Below are 16,511 nucleotides of genomic sequence, written 5' to 3' on the forward strand. Positions count from 1 at the left end.
ACAGCTTACAATTTTTAAATACATTTTTATTCCTCCAAATATATTATTTATTTGCAAATCTGGAGATAAATTTAAAACTAAACATTTCTTTTTCAAAATATTTTTTTTTTCTTATTCACATATTATATATGTTTTACTTATTTTTATTTCTATTTAACCAACACTGGTTTTAAATTTTTAACTTTTAAATAATAAATACATTTTAAAATTTAGATAAAATATTATAAGTACTATTATTATATTTTTCCTAGGCTACTTGAATAAATACAAGAATCATTCACTTATTTCTTAATAATTAATTATTGTTCAGTGTTATTATGTATTACTCTAATTAATGTCAATGATATTATATTTTAATTTGTCCTGATTTAATAATACATTCCTAACTATGATGGATTAAATTAAACATTTTTAGAAGGAACTTAAAAATCCTAACATTTTATATTAAATAAATAATCAATTATTATTACACCTACACTAACTTCTCTATTTATTATAATTTTTTTATTAATTTAGAATATAAAAGATAAATTAAATAATTTCATTTCAATTCAATTCTTTTCTGTTTTTAATCATTTTTAATTGTACACAAAAACTAAAATAATTCAATAGGAATCATGCCTAAAAATTAAAAAAAAATATAAAACAAAAGTGATACTCTTAAATTGCTTAGTTTATGCTCAAAGTAATCCATTGATTAAAAAAAAAAAACCATTCCAATTGTTTTGTACGTTATCTTTTTTCATCTCGTTTAACAGCACAACCTGGACACACATGTAACGTATTATGCACAAAAATGTCACAGCCGTCACAGTAATGTTTTTTACAAGATTCACAAAAATAAACATTTTCAGCAGGGACCTTTATTCTTTTTCTACATCCATAGCAGTAGGCACTAGAACCTTCTTCAAGCTCAATTTTTATAAATGGCTTAATAGGAACCAAATGATGTAATGATCTAGCAAGATGTAAAGAAGACACGAGAATGAGGCCACAGCATTTGCACTCCACAGGTAATTCACAATACTTGCTGTTACATTGTGGGCAAAAGAAACCCTTTGCGTTTAATTTGCCACCCTCTGCTAAATGACAGGAGCATGTGGTGAATGGTGGCTTTTGTTCTAACTCTTGAGGAAAACCCATTTTCACACATGATGCATCAACTGAATTTGGAAGTGGAACAGGTTCCACCAATGACCAAAGAATGTGTTTATAATGTACATCATCTACAATTACATTATGCTTGCCTTTAGTTTCATTACACAAATGTCGAAACATTCGCACTTCAGCAGCCAGGTGTATCATTGAAACTCTTATATTATTTGTTTTAAGCATTTCTATAGTAGTATTTATTTCACCTGGATCACAAGAGCTCAAACTAGATCCAATAATAAGTATTTCTTTACTAGTATGGGAAGGCAACATTTTCATAACTGACAATGCAATTTCTAAAGAGTTTTGCACAGACATCAATCCGTTGCAATAATTAAAATCACCAAAAGTTTTTTTCAATTCTTCAAGATGATATTTTCTATTGCCAGATAATTCTGATATACGTTCTGCAGATGAATTTCTTGTAGTTATCAGACCAAGTTGACTGATTGGGTTTTGATCAAAATAATCTTGAATAAAATCCTGGAGCAATTTATAAGTACACAGTTGCCTAGTAGGTTTTAAATCCTTTTCAACCATTGAATTAGAACTATCTATAATAACAAACAAATGTCGCATCATGCCTAAGCGAACATTAGGCTGCCGAATTGCCAGTAATCGCTTAGATTTTTCAATAATCTCTTTAACTGACCATTCAACATTTCCTCCTTCGTCTTCTTTCACTTCCTCCCATGTTTTTTCATAACCGCCTTCCCAGCGATATTCTTTTACTTCGGTTTCATCCATTTCAAAAATCTTCTACAAATGATAAAAATAAAATGAGTTAGACATGTGGTTAAAAAATTTTTTTATAATTTATGTATCAAAAATTTTTTTTATAATTTATGTATCAATCTTATGTAAGTACTTATAATTAAAAGCAATATTTATGGAAAAACTGTCTTCAAAGAACTTAATAAATTATATTATCTTTTAAGCTAAAATAACAATATTATATTATATAATACATAAAAATTAGTAACTCGTTTCTTTAAAAAAAAAAAATTAAATAACTAATTAAATACTAGATATCTAATTTTATTATTGTATGATACCATTACAAACATTGTAAATTAAAACAATAAAGAAACAAAATTAAAAGTTGAAAATCTATTCTTTCACTGAAATTATATTTTCAAAATGTAATTATAAACAATATATTCTATAAACAGAATTTTTTTTAACAATTAAAACTCATTGTTATTATTAATTACACAACAACATTTTAGAAAAAAGATTATAGGTATATATATTATTTAGAAAGGCATTAATACTTTTTGAGATGATGTAAATTTACTGTTAAAAGAATCAATTGTGATAGGAATAAAAATAATAAAAATTCATTATTTATATGAATAATAAATTAATTAATTTGAAATTTGTTTACTTACGGACCACACAACTAAATAAATGTATTATTAGTCAGTACAGTACAAAATAAATGTTATATATTTTGTTTAATAAGACTAAATGTTTATTGATTGGTAAATATTTTATAGAAAATATTTGAAGATAAAAAAGTTTTATTTTATAATGATAATTTACTTTTAAATGTAAGTAGAGTTAGCCAATTGTTGTAAAGCTGTAAAGTAGAACGTAAATTCAACGCACAAATGAGTTACTTTTTGATTCAACGAAACTGTGAAAGGGTCTTTCACAGTTTCTTTCAGAAAGAGTGTGAACTGTGAAGTAAACATAATACAGTTATCAATAAATAAAGATTAAAAATCTTATTATTATCCAAATATTTCTAAATTCTTTGAGGGAGACTAAATTATTGATAAGAGTTGTTGATAAAACCATAGGCCTTGCTGTATTATAATAATTAGTATACAGAGTGTCTCAAAGAGATCTGACATTCTAACAAATGAAATAACTTTTGTTCTAATCAATATTTTTTAAAAACTTCTTTTAAATATAAATATATAATCCATAGTCACTTGCACTACATTTTTAGAATACATTTTTTATTACTAAAATTAATTTTCATATAAAAACATTTTAATACTGAAAATAAAAAACTTAAAAATTGATAAAATTTTTTTTCGAAATATTCAATATAGCCAATTTGTAAATCTGATTTTTTAAAATTTTTTTAAATATCAATATTTTCGTTAGGTAAATTATAGTAATTTATAGTTTATACATCACATATTATTAAAATAAATAGAATAAAAAATTAATTAGATTTTAACATGCACTTATTTAAAAATGTTATTATAAAATATTTTTAAAAAACTTTATTATTATTTGAAATTACAAGGTTTCTGACATAAACTAGATCGTAATTTACTTAACGAAAATATTGATATTTAAAAAAATTGTGAAAAATCAGCCATTTGACTTAAATAAGTGTTTTTACCATATACATTTTTCTAAAAATCAGATTTACAAATTGGCTAGGTATATTGAATATTTCGAAAAAAATTTTTATCAATTTTTAAGTTTTTTATTTTCAGTATTAAAAAATAAAAAATGTATTCTAAAAATGTAGCTCAAGTGTCTATGAATTATATTTAAAAGAATTTTTTTTTAAATATTGATTACAACAAAAGTTATTTCATTTGTCAAATTTCTGTGGGACACCCTGTATAAATATATATTATATTATATTATATTATTATATTATCTGTAATCTGTATCTTATACAAGACTTATTTACCACTATGTCACTATACCAGACGTATATACTATATATATAGTATTAGGTTTATGAAATTACGCATAATACACACAAACACATAATATTTTATATTTATAAAAAACATGCAAACTATAGTTAACTAAAATTTTCATCAAAAGTGTATTCTATCATATTCTAAACAAGATAAAATTATAAACATTTTAACTAATTGGAGTTATTTATTAGCATTTTAAACTATTTTGTAGTTGAAACAATTATCAAATGTTTAATTTTTATTGCTAAGTATTTAAAATTTAAAATAAGGTTTCTAATAAATTCTTCATGCTGTAACTCAAAAATCTAATATAAAATATATAGTTGAGGATTAAGGAAAGATTGAGAGGGACATTGATGGATTTAAGAGAATTAAACAAAATAACGCATTTCGTGTGCAGAGAAGGCGAGGGAGATCACCAACACTTTCATTGGACTGTAGTGTACAGAGTGGAAAATTACTTATTAAAACCAAGAACCTAACAATTTCAGCTATTTATCGTAATTTAAAAATATTCATGGGTACTTGAAATTTTGAGAATACATTGTTATACTGTATGCAGTTAACACATGACATTATACAATGCAATTATTTTGGGAAAAATTAATTTAACCAACTACAGTCCGTTACTACTAATAATAATTTGTATAAATATTAAAAATAAATTACTTCAATCAAAATTATATCTTAAAATGTACTTCGCTAAGAATCGATTTTCGTATCCGTTCTTTAATATTTATGCTGCTAGCGCTCTCAGTGTATATAATTATGAACCGTGTACAAAAGTCTCTGTAAGAATAGTCCCTATAAAAAAGGTCCTACATTGGAAAAAGTTAATTTAAATTATCTATATAAAATCCAGAAGTTGGATGGAAATCATTCAAAGGAACTGGTTCCAATGATTTCATTTGTTCCTTTTTTGTTCATATAGATCAATAGATTTAAAATTATTTTTATGGTAAAATTTTTTCAAATTTTGTTTTAGAAAATTACCTAGTCAATATCATAATGAGCTATATCATTCGATAATATTGACAATATTTAAAATATTTTGAGTCAGCCACGGCGCGCGGCGGACTTATCGACCAATTTGTAAGAAATAAACAAATTAAACATTTTAAAAACAAAACAACTACCTGATTAAATAATTATCGCTACAAATTATATTAATGCAATATTAAAATAATTGAGAAACGAAAAATGTTCTTTACTCAGGTCTTGGAAACGAGGAAAGGAACTATAGCTTCCTTTTTAACAAAATGGAGGTGAACTTGAACTAATTCCTAGGAACTTTCCGAGCACTGAATATTTTAATCATATCCTTTCTTATGTTAATATTATGTTATGACTTATTAATCCATTTTTTCGATTACCTACCTATAACTTTATATTATATCCAAATAAAATAACTATATATATTATATATCGATTATGAAAATATAGCAATACACATACACTTACGGTCTACATTATTTTTAACTACATTAATTTCCGCTAAGGCGCTAGTTGCGCTCGTCACAAATCACAGGCCGTAATCAAGATAAACATTGGACATCAAAAATAATGCTTCATTGATTAACCTGTATACCTAATATAGCTGATGTTATATCTTATATCGTATATTCTTACTATCGTGAATCGTGATGTCGATAGCAGATTGAAGACGTTTTCGACGATTCGACGATTCGACTATTTCGAGTATTTCGACTATTCTGTAGTCACTAGTCACTAGTCAGTACTTAAGTGTTCAGTAGTTACAGACTCACAGCTTACAGGACGCACAGTACAGTAGGATACCTTCTACCTAGCAATAAGTTTGATTATTGTTCATATTTAAGCGGGTATATTTGTTATGTTCTATTTTTTATTCAATATTTATAGTCAATAAATACTGGATAATAAGAATTGGAAATTTCATTCTTGCTTAGGTCTTGCATTGAATTATTAATTTAAAATGGCTAGTGAAGAATACACTGGTAAACCATACAAAATAATTGATTCAAAACGTGAACACAAAATTGGTATTGTAGCAACTTCATTGTCTGATTTTATGACTAAAGGTAAAAATATTTTTAAAATGTTTTGAATGTGTGCATTTTATGTTTTTATTAAACCTAAAAAATTAAAGTATATTGAACAATATGATTTAGCTATATAATATCATACTTATACCTTTGTTTAGCTCAACAAAAACTTAATATAAATGAAAATGAACCCATTAAAGTTGTTCTTGAATCTGATGGCACTGAAATTGATGAAGAAGACTATTTTGACACATTGGAAACGAACACATTAATTATGATTTTAAAATCTGACCAAAAATGGGCCCCATATGATATAAGGTATACCAAATTATTAATATTTTTATTTTATTTCAATGTATAAGTGGTGGAATATGAATTCAATATAATATGTTCTACTATATAATTTAACTACTTTTTGAAATTTATAGTGGTTAAGAGGCTATTCAAACAGGTTTCTGGAACTGTAATTTTATCATTATACTCTGTTCAACAAAAAAATAGTACTAATTTGCTCATACAGCTGATAGAAATTATTACTGCCCTGTCAAAAATCCCCTTTCCATAACTAATTATGACACATTAAACATTGTATTTACTCAGAAGCAACTGGTGGTAAGTAGGTGGGCTGTAGCTGTTTTGTGCTATATTGACGTGAAAATCTATTTTTTGTGTACTGTTCTGAAATATTAATTTGTTGAATAGAGAAAAAAAACACTAGTGTCAACACAAACATGATCTTTGAGTTTGTATAGCAATTGTTTTTTAATCTTTTTTTTTTAATTAGAGGTGGTTGGGTGCTCAATATGAAAGTAAAAAAACATTACTGAACAATATTAGTAACAGTGTTACTTATAATACTGGGGATAGTAATTTAATTACAATTTTTAGTAGAAATAAAATATTTAGATCAATAAATAATCTAAGCGTTTGGAAAATACGAGATTCGACTCAGTTATTTTCTAAGTCCAAATAATTAAGTAAAAAGATAACCGACATGGAGGTGCCATATACCCATAGCTGGCCTATTCTTTGATCTTTGACTTTGAGGTGCCTCGTCAGTGTATATATATTGTCTTATTACCAAATAGATTTATTGCTTTATTTCTCTGCAGTTGGTTCTTTCTTATATTTATAATCTATGCTAAAAAGTTTATGGCTATTACTAATAGTTATTGGTTTCCCAGAGTCTGCGTTTTATGACGAGATGATTTAAAATATTATAACTATGCGCAAGGGGAGTAGCCCCCATACATGGTAATTTTATCATTATGTATAAGGCAAAGTTGCCTTGACACGTAGCAATGTTTTTCATATTTTAGTTATTGTACCTAATGTTTGTTTAAAATTTTTTTCAAGCTTTAAATTTGCAGACGATCAAATTGATGGCACACAGAGCTTAAACAGTTTGATTCGACGACTGCAAAACGATATAGGTCAAATAGCATTCTTGAGTGGTTGCGATCTTGAACTTTTATCTGATATGGATCCAAATAGTTTGGTTGATATGGCGTTTGACAGGTAGGTAATGTTATTTAATCAATTAATTAAAAATCTGTTTGATTTTTCCTAAATTAATGAAACCCAGACTTTAAATTATAGTTTACTTGGTCTTAGAAGTTATATTAGAAAACACACTTAAAGCTAATATAATATGTTTCTATAGGTCATTTCTAGATCAAGTTAAAGAAGCTAGTGGACGGTTTCTTTATGAAAAACGAGAAGCTCAAGATGCAATCAATTTGCTCAAACTCTATCATGCCACGACAATCGGTCAAAATTCATCTAAGAAAAGTAAAGTTTAATACTAAAGTGATGAAAATAATTCATTTTTAAAATCATTTTACAACAAAAACACTTATTATTAATAAGTGAATAATATTTATTAATATTGAAAACTTTAATTTATTTTATCACCATAAAACTACTATGAATTAATTAAATAATTACTTAGTAACAGTGGCATACATAAGTGTAGGGTTCTAATAGCTTCTGACCCTCCCCCTTGAAATTTTTTCATTTTACCAAAAAATCTAATTTACCACCATTTCGATACACAGTTCATAAATTGTTGGTAATTTTTAATTGATTTTAATTAAATTGTTAGTTATTATTTGTTATAACTAGTTATACGAAAACTGTTAAGCAAATTATTTAAATTATTTACTCAAGTAGAACCCTAACTGAACTAAAATCCTGCTAGTTATTTTTGTTTGTTTAATGAGCACTACTAAATTGACTGCTACTATTAAATTAAAAAAAAAAAAATTAAATATCAAGAAAAGTTTTATTCTTATTCTAATTTGTGTGCAATGTGTGTATTTGATTAGTGTTATTATAAAGAATACCAATAAAATAGATGTTTTACAGCTAATAGATACTAGATTTGATATTATTATTTTAGACTCAATTAAGAAAAAAGAAATGTATCAAAATATTGATTTTGATTATGCATTAGTTAATAAAATAAAGTATTACAGAATAATCAACTATGAAAATATGTGTCCAATTTATGATATATATTTTTTTTTTTAAGCATATTTCATTAATGTTTATTTAGATAAATAAAATAAAAATAAAAATGTCCAATGATTTAATGATTTTAACTTATAAAATTAATATGTTTGCTTAGACCATTAATAATCCATTGTAAACACATAATTTTTAAATTTTCATAGAATACTCATATTTCTTATTTAATCAAATTGTGTTGGTGCTATTTTGAGTCTAAGCAAAATTTTAGTTATGGTATACGACCTTTCAGTGAAAACATAATATATGAATACAATAAAAACAATACAATTAACAACATTATAATATTATCAATTTAAAGAATTAATTTCATAGTCTCTAAAACCCAAATATAAGTATTTCAATAATTAATAAAGGGAAATACCATTATTAATATTAAGTTGATAAATGTAATAAAATAGAAGCATTGTTCCTAATTTAGTTTATTCCAAAACAAATTTTGTAAATCCTTCCTAGTTAAAAATAGATTATTAATAAAGTATAAACTATGATGTTATCGTGGAAATTAAAATATTTTCTTGTTATTTTGGTTTTTTTAAATTTTAATAGTCAATTCATTGAATACAACTGAAATTAAAAACTTTTAAATAAGTATAAATGATATATTACCATCAATTAATGCATTTAAAAGTTACTTTTAAGTGTTTGAAATTTTTCTAATTGTGTAACTCTTGACTTGAATGTTTTATACTTTTATATTGTGTTATTTTCTCATCTTTTAGTTTATATACTTTTCTACCCTTAGTAGTCAACTGTATCTGAAATACATTACAACATCAAACATTTAATTTAAAATTAACTCTTTCATTGTTTTTTATTTAGACTGCTTTGTAATTATTCCAAATAATTAGGTGGAAACGTTGATACAGCTTTTGTATTGTAATTTATTAAGTTAATATTGAAATTAAATTTAGTAAAATGTATTGGACCACTGTTTTATAAGGGTAATTATGAGTTAATGTTAAGAAAGAAATTGTATTCAATTTTTTTTTGTATGTGTTGTAAAAAATTATTACTCATATTGTTTTAAGCACTGCCGTCTGCTATAGGTATTGAAACAAGAAATTTAATTTATTTGAAAAAATTTGGGTTTTTATAAAATATCTTTGATAGTTAATATCGTAAATGTATTAGTGGTTAAAAACTTCAAAATGCACAAATCATATTACAATCTTGAAATTGTAATCATTAATTATTTCAACTATTAACTTATTTAGTGCACATTTATGTATTAAAATATTATCAAATAAAATGTATGTGTGGATAATAAAATAGGACTTTGGTAGTCAAAATTATAATTAATTTGTATTTTATTTTTAATATTAACCAATTTATTAGGTAATACCAGTGGTTATCTGACTCATTCAATTTTTTCCCTATGCCCAACACTTGAATTTATAATATTTTAATGTCTTACCGTGATTTCGTTATTTTGCTTATAATTATTATTATATTAGATAGTATATTATAAATTATAATAATTTATATTAACATAAAAAACCTACATGGATATATGATGTCAACTCAAAAATCATTATAATTTAGTTTGGACTTGATATAAGGACCATGGGTGGCCAACATGAAAACATCCACAAGCTACAACAATATCAACTATCAAGAGCTAAAATGTTAAACAATACATTTTATAATTTTATCAATAATAAGTAAATAGTAGTTTTTTTCAATAAGATACGAGCCACTTTAACTATGATGCGAGCTGCAAGTTGGCCATCCCTGATATAGTGATATATATTAATGAATAATAATTATTGACAGACAGTAGCATGCTGAATGATAAAAATTAAGGACGACCTAACCAGTATAGATTTATTTTTTTATAAAAAATTATATTAAAAAACAACATTACTAAATTTTATTATTTATATAAATTTTATATTTATGACATAACACATCCTTCCATTTTACCTGTGGTAATTTTCTCAAAAAAATATTTGGTACTACATTGTGATTTGTGGCTATGAACTTGATGTGTTTACATTTTATCTTATGTTTTTATGTGATGCTCGGTTTTAAAGAAATTTATTGATACATATTTTTTTGCAATTTCCCATATTCAGTGCTATGACCTATATGAGTCAGGTATTGAACCAATTTACCAATAAAAATGGTTTTCTTAAAAACAAATACAGATGTACAACTAATGATATTTACCATATTTATTGGATATATAAAATAATTATAACTTTTAAATAAAAATTAAATAATTTAAATATCACAGTTAAATTTAAATAGTTTTTTAGGAAACGATTGAACAATTTTTAAGTCCTCCCCTTATGGTGAATATTTGGATTCTTGATTAGAGTAACCTGAAAAAAAATTTTATTAAAAAACACAAACAATTACTTAACATTTAAGCACAGAACAATACGTGAACCTTAACTGCTGTGTATACATAATTTTATAATTGAAAATTATCAATAATATATTTATCGTTTTAACATCTGTAGGCACCAAAAAAGACACAGATATCGTTTAGAAAACCGTACTTACATAGTCCGGTATGGTAACTCTGTATCGTCATTCCCAAATGCTGTTATGGCCACCTATGCTTGACGACACTGCAATTTTCTCACCTGGTAAAGATCCTGTAAAAACTGTAGGTACATTTTTTACAAACACATTAGGATTTAATAATCAAATGGCCATCCTACTGGAAAATCAAGATTAATCCTGACAAATCAATTTATGTTCCATTTACATAAAAAAGTCCATACCCCTTCCGCTCTATTTTCAAGGAATACCAATCCCAATATCCTCCGAAGTAAAATACCTCGGCATCCTAATTGACAAAAGATTGACCTGGGGACCGGCTGGGGTCCTCATATCAAGTCAAAAAGAAAAATTTTCAATTGTCGACTCCACTTACTTCGCCCAATTCTGAAATCAAAATTACCCTTCCACGCGAAAATAATCATCTACAAATCCTTATTACGGTCTATCTGGGCTTTTTTAATCTAAATCTGTGGATGCGCTAAACCACCTCAGATACGTACCCTCCAAGCCTTCCATTCTATCACTCTCCGCATTATCTCTTCTGCACCTCGGTACGTATAAAATTCCACACTTAAAAACAGAAACAGTAAACCAATTAGCCACAAAACATTATAAACAATTTTACTCTAAATTACAGTCTCACTTTAACCCTTTAATCGCTGAACTTGCTTCCAACTCACTTCCTATAAGTAATCCCCCACGGGCCCCACGCCGTCTAAAGAGAAAATAGTGTCGTGATTTATTAAATGATTAATAGTTCAAACTATTTAATTTTTATTGAATTTATGTTAAGTTAATAATTATAAATAAATAAAATAATGTTAGGTTCTATCACTGGATGGCCTCCCTCCTCATGTGTTCAGACTTCAGATTGTAAAAATGTATGTATGTGTTCAAATTTGATTATTATGCCTTGTAGCATAGATTGTAAATATTATTTTTTAAATAAAAAAAAAGTTCGTTTTAAATAAAGAAAATTTTAAAGAATGCTAGTATCGGTCAAAAACAAAAAGTTAATTTTTAGGAGAATAATAGAAAAAAAAAATACTAAAAATTTGTTGCTGTTTGAGAAATGCAGCCCACACGCAAGCAAGTTTTTAACGTGCCTTTATACGATTATGTCAGAGATGAGAGATTCATTCAGTAAATTTTTATATTTAACGTAGAAAATCGATAATGATAAATCATTTAAAACAAGTTAACAATATTCTTGATCGTTTAGTTCTTATAGATAACGACTAAATACTGTGTAATAAAACGATACAGATCAATGTAAAAAAATAACTTATATAATTTTTAATCGTTTTTTACAATTTACATTTTATTATAATTTATAATTATAAAAGTAAGCCAAATAGTTGCCGAAAATAAAAAAACTTGCCAAATAAATACGCCCTATGTAGCGGCCCCCCTTAGGCCAACTACAGAGGTTGTCCAGTTCATAAATCTTTGTAAGCTATCATACAATAAAAAAATAAAATTTACGCTTAACTTAAAATCAAATTTTCACGTAATAATAATCTAAATAATAATAATAATCTTTGCAATAATTACAGTTCATAATGATGTAAACTACACTATTTCAAATTCTAACTCATCTTTTTCTTCAATTTCATATTCTCAGGTTACTAATAAAAAAAACCAAAACCACTCTGACGCTACTAACGCTCAAAATAAAACCAATGCAGGTCCGATTACTCTTAAAATGTCGTCCTTTATTGATAGACTTAAATTAATGATTACTCTTATTTCACTCCCGAGTCCTGACTATACAGTCATCGAAAAGTGCATTACACCTAACAATGGCAAACAGACGCTATAATATTAATTAACCTATCACAATACTCCCGATAACTCCCCTCGTCATCCTAAACAAAATTAATTTCGAGATTTATTTAAGTTCAATCGTCTATTGAAGTACCTAATGTCATTGCCTCCTTATATGATATCTTGGCGCACCAAGCTTAGGCGGATATCGGGGGGGGGGGGGGGGGGTTAAGCCCCCCAGTATGTAAACGTCAAAATAAAAAAATTATGTGTTTCAATATTTGATATTTATAATTTTTATTTTATTTTGTTGAGATACGACTATACGAGAATGATCTTGAATATTCACGGCTTATCATTGTTGGGAAAACCATATTTTGTAGGTATAATATATTGATAATCGCGAATATTCTAGAACTTGTTTTCCGATACCTGTAAAGTTATAAATATGCAAGCTGCAGACCGCCACAGCATTAGTGTCGATTACTCGATTACGTTTTTGGAGCGTATACGGTGATCGCCTTAATTTTTTTTTTTGTGTTTTTAATACCTACGCGTGGTTTTCCGTAAGTGACGTGCTAAACAAATAAACAATATAGTTTTATAAGTATCGTATCGGTTTCTGAAAATTAATTTTTACTTACCTATGCTCTAGTTTTCTAGTTTTATTAAAAGTGAATCTGTACTTTGTATATTTTTCAGGATTTGATGAATGTATCTAAAGATGTATTACAGTCAGAAATAGAAGTGGCAAAGAATTGTATATTGCAGTCTACTGATGAAAATTATATAACTTTAAATGATGTGAAAAAGGTTTTAACAAAACAGATTTTCCCTAATTTATATAAACCATTTCAAGTTGCTTTAACAGTTCTTCCACTTGTAAAAGGAGTTTTTCGACCATGCGTAGAATAAAAACTTGGCTTCGAACTATCATATTTTTACAATAGCAATTGAAAAATAAAAAAAAAGCGTAGTCACAATTTTTTTTTACAAGCATTCAAAGTTTGAATTTTAACAACATATGTAAAAATCACGAAAATTCGCAAATTATTTCAAACTAGAATAATTCATAAAAAATTTTCTTTTTAAATCTAAGATTTGAAAATTTTTAATAATCTATTATATATCCTAGACATATAACCGTCTTCGCTTCGGATTCAAATTTAATTCCATCCATTACAGTAACCCACTTATAACCTACTGTACAGCAGAGCGACATCCACGACTTACCCGCCTTTTTTTTTCTATTTTTGCCAGTGATTTTGAAAACTACTGGGGATTGGGGAATTCAAAATTTGACCTCCCCAACGCACCAACTAGATTCACATTCCAACCAGAAAAGCTACTGAAGTTGAAAATCGAAGCAGTATTTCGACAATTTATCGTATATTACACATTAAAAAACATGTTATTGTAAAATTAATATATTCATCGCCCCACTCAGAATCTTAAAGTTATAATTTCATATTTTTATCTTAGTTTTTATGTTTTAAACTTATTTCAAATAATTAGTCTAGAACGTCTACTTAAATGTACAACTAACTCGATATTTAAATACTATAAACTATTAAAGGATTCACTTATTACTTTTCCCTAGGAATTAATTTTTACAAAAAGACCTAATATCATCGAAAATACTTCAAGGTGATAATGCAAATTTCTGGCCAATTTTAAATATGTTTCAATAATCAGTGTTGATGTTGAATGCAAGTTATTCATCTTACAAGTAAATTTTTACATATCACCGTCATAATTTCACAGAAATAAACATGGTACACACTTTTATAACTTATTGTTTTTCAAATTAATACACTACATTAAATTGTATTTTTTTCCTATTTATATCATCAATGTATCTACTATTTAATTTTAATAAAATATTTTTACAATATATTAATGATTAAAAACTAAAACTAAAAATTAAGTGAAAAACAAGAAATTTCACGCACAATCAGTTTTTGACAAAATCGATTTTGGTTTTTGATGTAACTTTAAAACAAATGACCATAGATACATGAATTCTTCACCTAATGTTTATATACGTATATTCTATATCTACCATGCAATTTTCATTATTAGTTTTTTTTTTTAAATTAATATCCATAAAAATGTATTTGTTGGGTATAAAAGCTTGAAAATTTAATAAAGGCTCCTAATGCAGTCTACCCTTCCTTGAACTGGTGATCGTGTGTGTATATGAGCATGATGTGACAAAAGTTGTTCGATATATTATAATATGCCTATTGCCTATAGCCTACTGCTGCCATACGTTTTTAATAGTGTTTATTCGTATTAAACCAAATTTTAATCATTTTATCATTCAAGTCATTAAATGTCTCTGTTCAACTAAAATCTATAAACTATATACTAGTACTTCTATATACTACGTGTATAGTTTAGAAGTATAACTATCAAATTTAAGTAATCATTACGTTAAAATTTTTTCGACATTAAAGTTATGTTCATTTAGACGCAAATAGCTAAAATATTTAGGGGCAATTATAATATGACGTCTATATATAGTCCACCATAAAGTTTTTTTCAAAAAATTATTGTTAAATGTACCTAGTACAAAATACTAACTTTTAAATTTAGGCGGGAAGGTTGCGTCATGGTTATGTTTGCTTTAACTATTCAATATTTGTATAACAAACATTTTATATGGTTATAAATGATTTACTATTTTAAACAGTTGAAATAACTATAAATTTTCAACTAATTCATTTTAGTACTCTTAACACATTGTTTGACATAACTAAAATATTTGTTACACCAACTAGAAACTATCCAATTATTTACTATAACCAATGTTTTTTTCCCTGTAACATATTGTTACAAATAACAGTTGCAAAATAAAATAAATTTACAGTCACAATTTTTTTTTTTTAAGCATTCAAAGTTTGAATTTCGACTTCACGTAAAAATCACGAAAATTCGTAAATTATCTGATACTAGAAATTCATAAAAAATGTTCTTTTTATATCTAAGATTTGAAAAATTTTAACAATGTATAATATATCCTAGACAGATAAACCGTCTCTGTTCAGAATCGTTTTTCGTATACAATGATATAATATCATTGGATTCAAATTTAATTACATCCATTACGGCATTTCAGTAACCCAGTTGTAACCTACAGTACAACAGAGCAACATCCACGACTTTCTCGCTTTTTGTTAATGAATATGTAAATAAAATGAATAAATAATCATCACTGCAAAACTAAGATCAAATATAAAATGTAATAAAAATAAAAATTTTATTTTGCATGTTTTGCATTTTTCCTTGCATATTTTGACTTTTTTTGGCATATGATAGCATGCATATTTTACAATTTAAAATGTACATAAATCTGGTATTTTTTTTATATTTATCAAAGCTTAAACAACAAAGATTTTTAGCCAACACTAAATTAAAATATACCAGTATACATTATATATTTTATAAATATTGACATGTTTAGTATAGTTTACAATTTATGACATGTTTATACAGTGGAAAAATGAATTGATTGCATTGGTGTTGTCTATATACCAGAGCTATTCAAACAGTGCGTCGCGGCTCCCAAGGGCGTCGCTAAAGTTTGCAAAGGGAGCCGCGTCAAAGCACCAAAAACCAACATTATACCTAAGTCATGCATAATTATTATAAATATTATTTGAAATCATTGTGGAAATGAAAACGACACACCTTACGACCCGACCATTTGAAGATTTATTTCTAGTACTAAAGTCACTCTTATTATCACCCATATAACATATTTCCCATATTGAATCCGTATTGTTTCAATTTTTTCATAATAATTTGAGAGCCATGAAAATATTGTGAACACCCAAAGGAGCGT

At 26.2% G+C, this 16,511-nt stretch overlaps 2 protein-coding genes across 6 annotated transcripts; one reads left to right on the forward strand and one right to left on the reverse strand.

Annotated features, from left to right (window-relative positions):
* Nucleotides 1–550: 550 nt before the first annotated feature.
* Nucleotides 551–2,855, reverse strand: Ssl1 (general transcription factor IIH subunit 2 Ssl1). 3 transcript variants are annotated; one of them, XM_089226334.1, is made up of 2 exons: nucleotides 2,698–2,855; nucleotides 551–1,911 (listed from the first exon to the last, which is right to left on the reverse strand). In XM_089226334.1, the coding sequence occupies exon 2, from the start codon at nucleotides 1,897–1,899 to the stop codon at nucleotides 733–735; it is 1,167 nt and encodes a 388-aa protein (XP_089082460.1). In that variant the 5' UTR covers nucleotides 1,900–1,911; nucleotides 2,698–2,855; the 3' UTR covers nucleotides 551–732. The 3 variants fall into 3 exon arrangements, with proteins under 3 accessions (XP_089082460.1, XP_089082459.1, XP_015376230.1); XM_089226333.1 differs by having other exon boundaries at nucleotides 2,544–2,848; XM_015520744.2 differs by lacking the exon at nucleotides 2,698–2,855 and having other exon boundaries at nucleotides 551–1,706; nucleotides 1,805–1,911.
* A 2,530-nt stretch (nucleotides 2,856–5,385) lies between these two features.
* On the forward strand, nucleotides 5,386–14,558 carry LOC107170584 (DNA fragmentation factor subunit alpha-like). Of its 3 annotated transcripts, XR_016191579.1 has the most exons (7): nucleotides 5,386–5,671; nucleotides 5,759–5,890; nucleotides 6,013–6,172; nucleotides 7,211–7,372; nucleotides 7,518–7,645; nucleotides 13,367–13,477; nucleotides 14,265–14,558. XR_016191579.1 is itself a non-coding variant. In XM_089226815.1 (6 exons), exons 2-6 carry the CDS (start codon nucleotides 5,785–5,787, stop codon nucleotides 13,384–13,386), a joined length of 576 nt encoding a protein of 191 aa, XP_089082941.1. In that variant the 5' UTR covers nucleotides 5,386–5,671; nucleotides 5,759–5,784; the 3' UTR covers nucleotides 13,387–14,558. The 3 variants fall into 3 exon arrangements, 2 of the variants coding, with proteins under 2 accessions (XP_089082941.1, XP_089082942.1); XM_089226815.1 differs by having other exon boundaries at nucleotides 13,367–14,558; XM_089226816.1 differs by lacking the exons at nucleotides 13,367–13,477; nucleotides 14,265–14,558 and having other exon boundaries at nucleotides 5,387–5,671; nucleotides 7,518–9,681.
* The last annotated feature ends 1,953 nt before the right edge of the window (nucleotides 14,559–16,511 follow it).

The sequence above is a fragment of the Diuraphis noxia genome, unplaced genomic scaffold (assembly GCF_037042655.1).
Source record: "Diuraphis noxia isolate RWA-SAM2 unplaced genomic scaffold, SU_Dnox_SAM2 contig0004, whole genome shotgun sequence".
NCBI classification, from domain to species: domain Eukaryota; kingdom Metazoa; phylum Arthropoda; class Insecta; order Hemiptera; family Aphididae; genus Diuraphis; species Diuraphis noxia.

What these genes read in the sequence shown, in the direction of transcription:
- LOC107170584 (XM_089226815.1), top strand. Translation starts at nt 5,785, where the DNA reads ATGGCTAGTGAAGAATACACTGGTAAACCATACAAAATAATTGATTCA. An exon ending in GTCTGATTTTATGACTAAAG is followed by an intron (nt 5,891 to 6,012) that starts GTAAAAATATTT and finishes ACCTTTGTTTAG; the next exon opens with CTCAACAAAAACTTAATATA. An exon ending in GTTGATATGGCGTTTGACAG is followed by an intron (nt 7,373 to 7,517) that starts GTAGGTAATGTT and finishes ATGTTTCTATAG; the next exon opens with GTCATTTCTAGATCAAGTTA.
- Ssl1 (XM_089226334.1), bottom strand. Translation starts at nt 1,899, where the DNA reads ATGGATGAAACCGAAGTAAAAGAATATCGCTGGGAAGGCGGTTATGAA.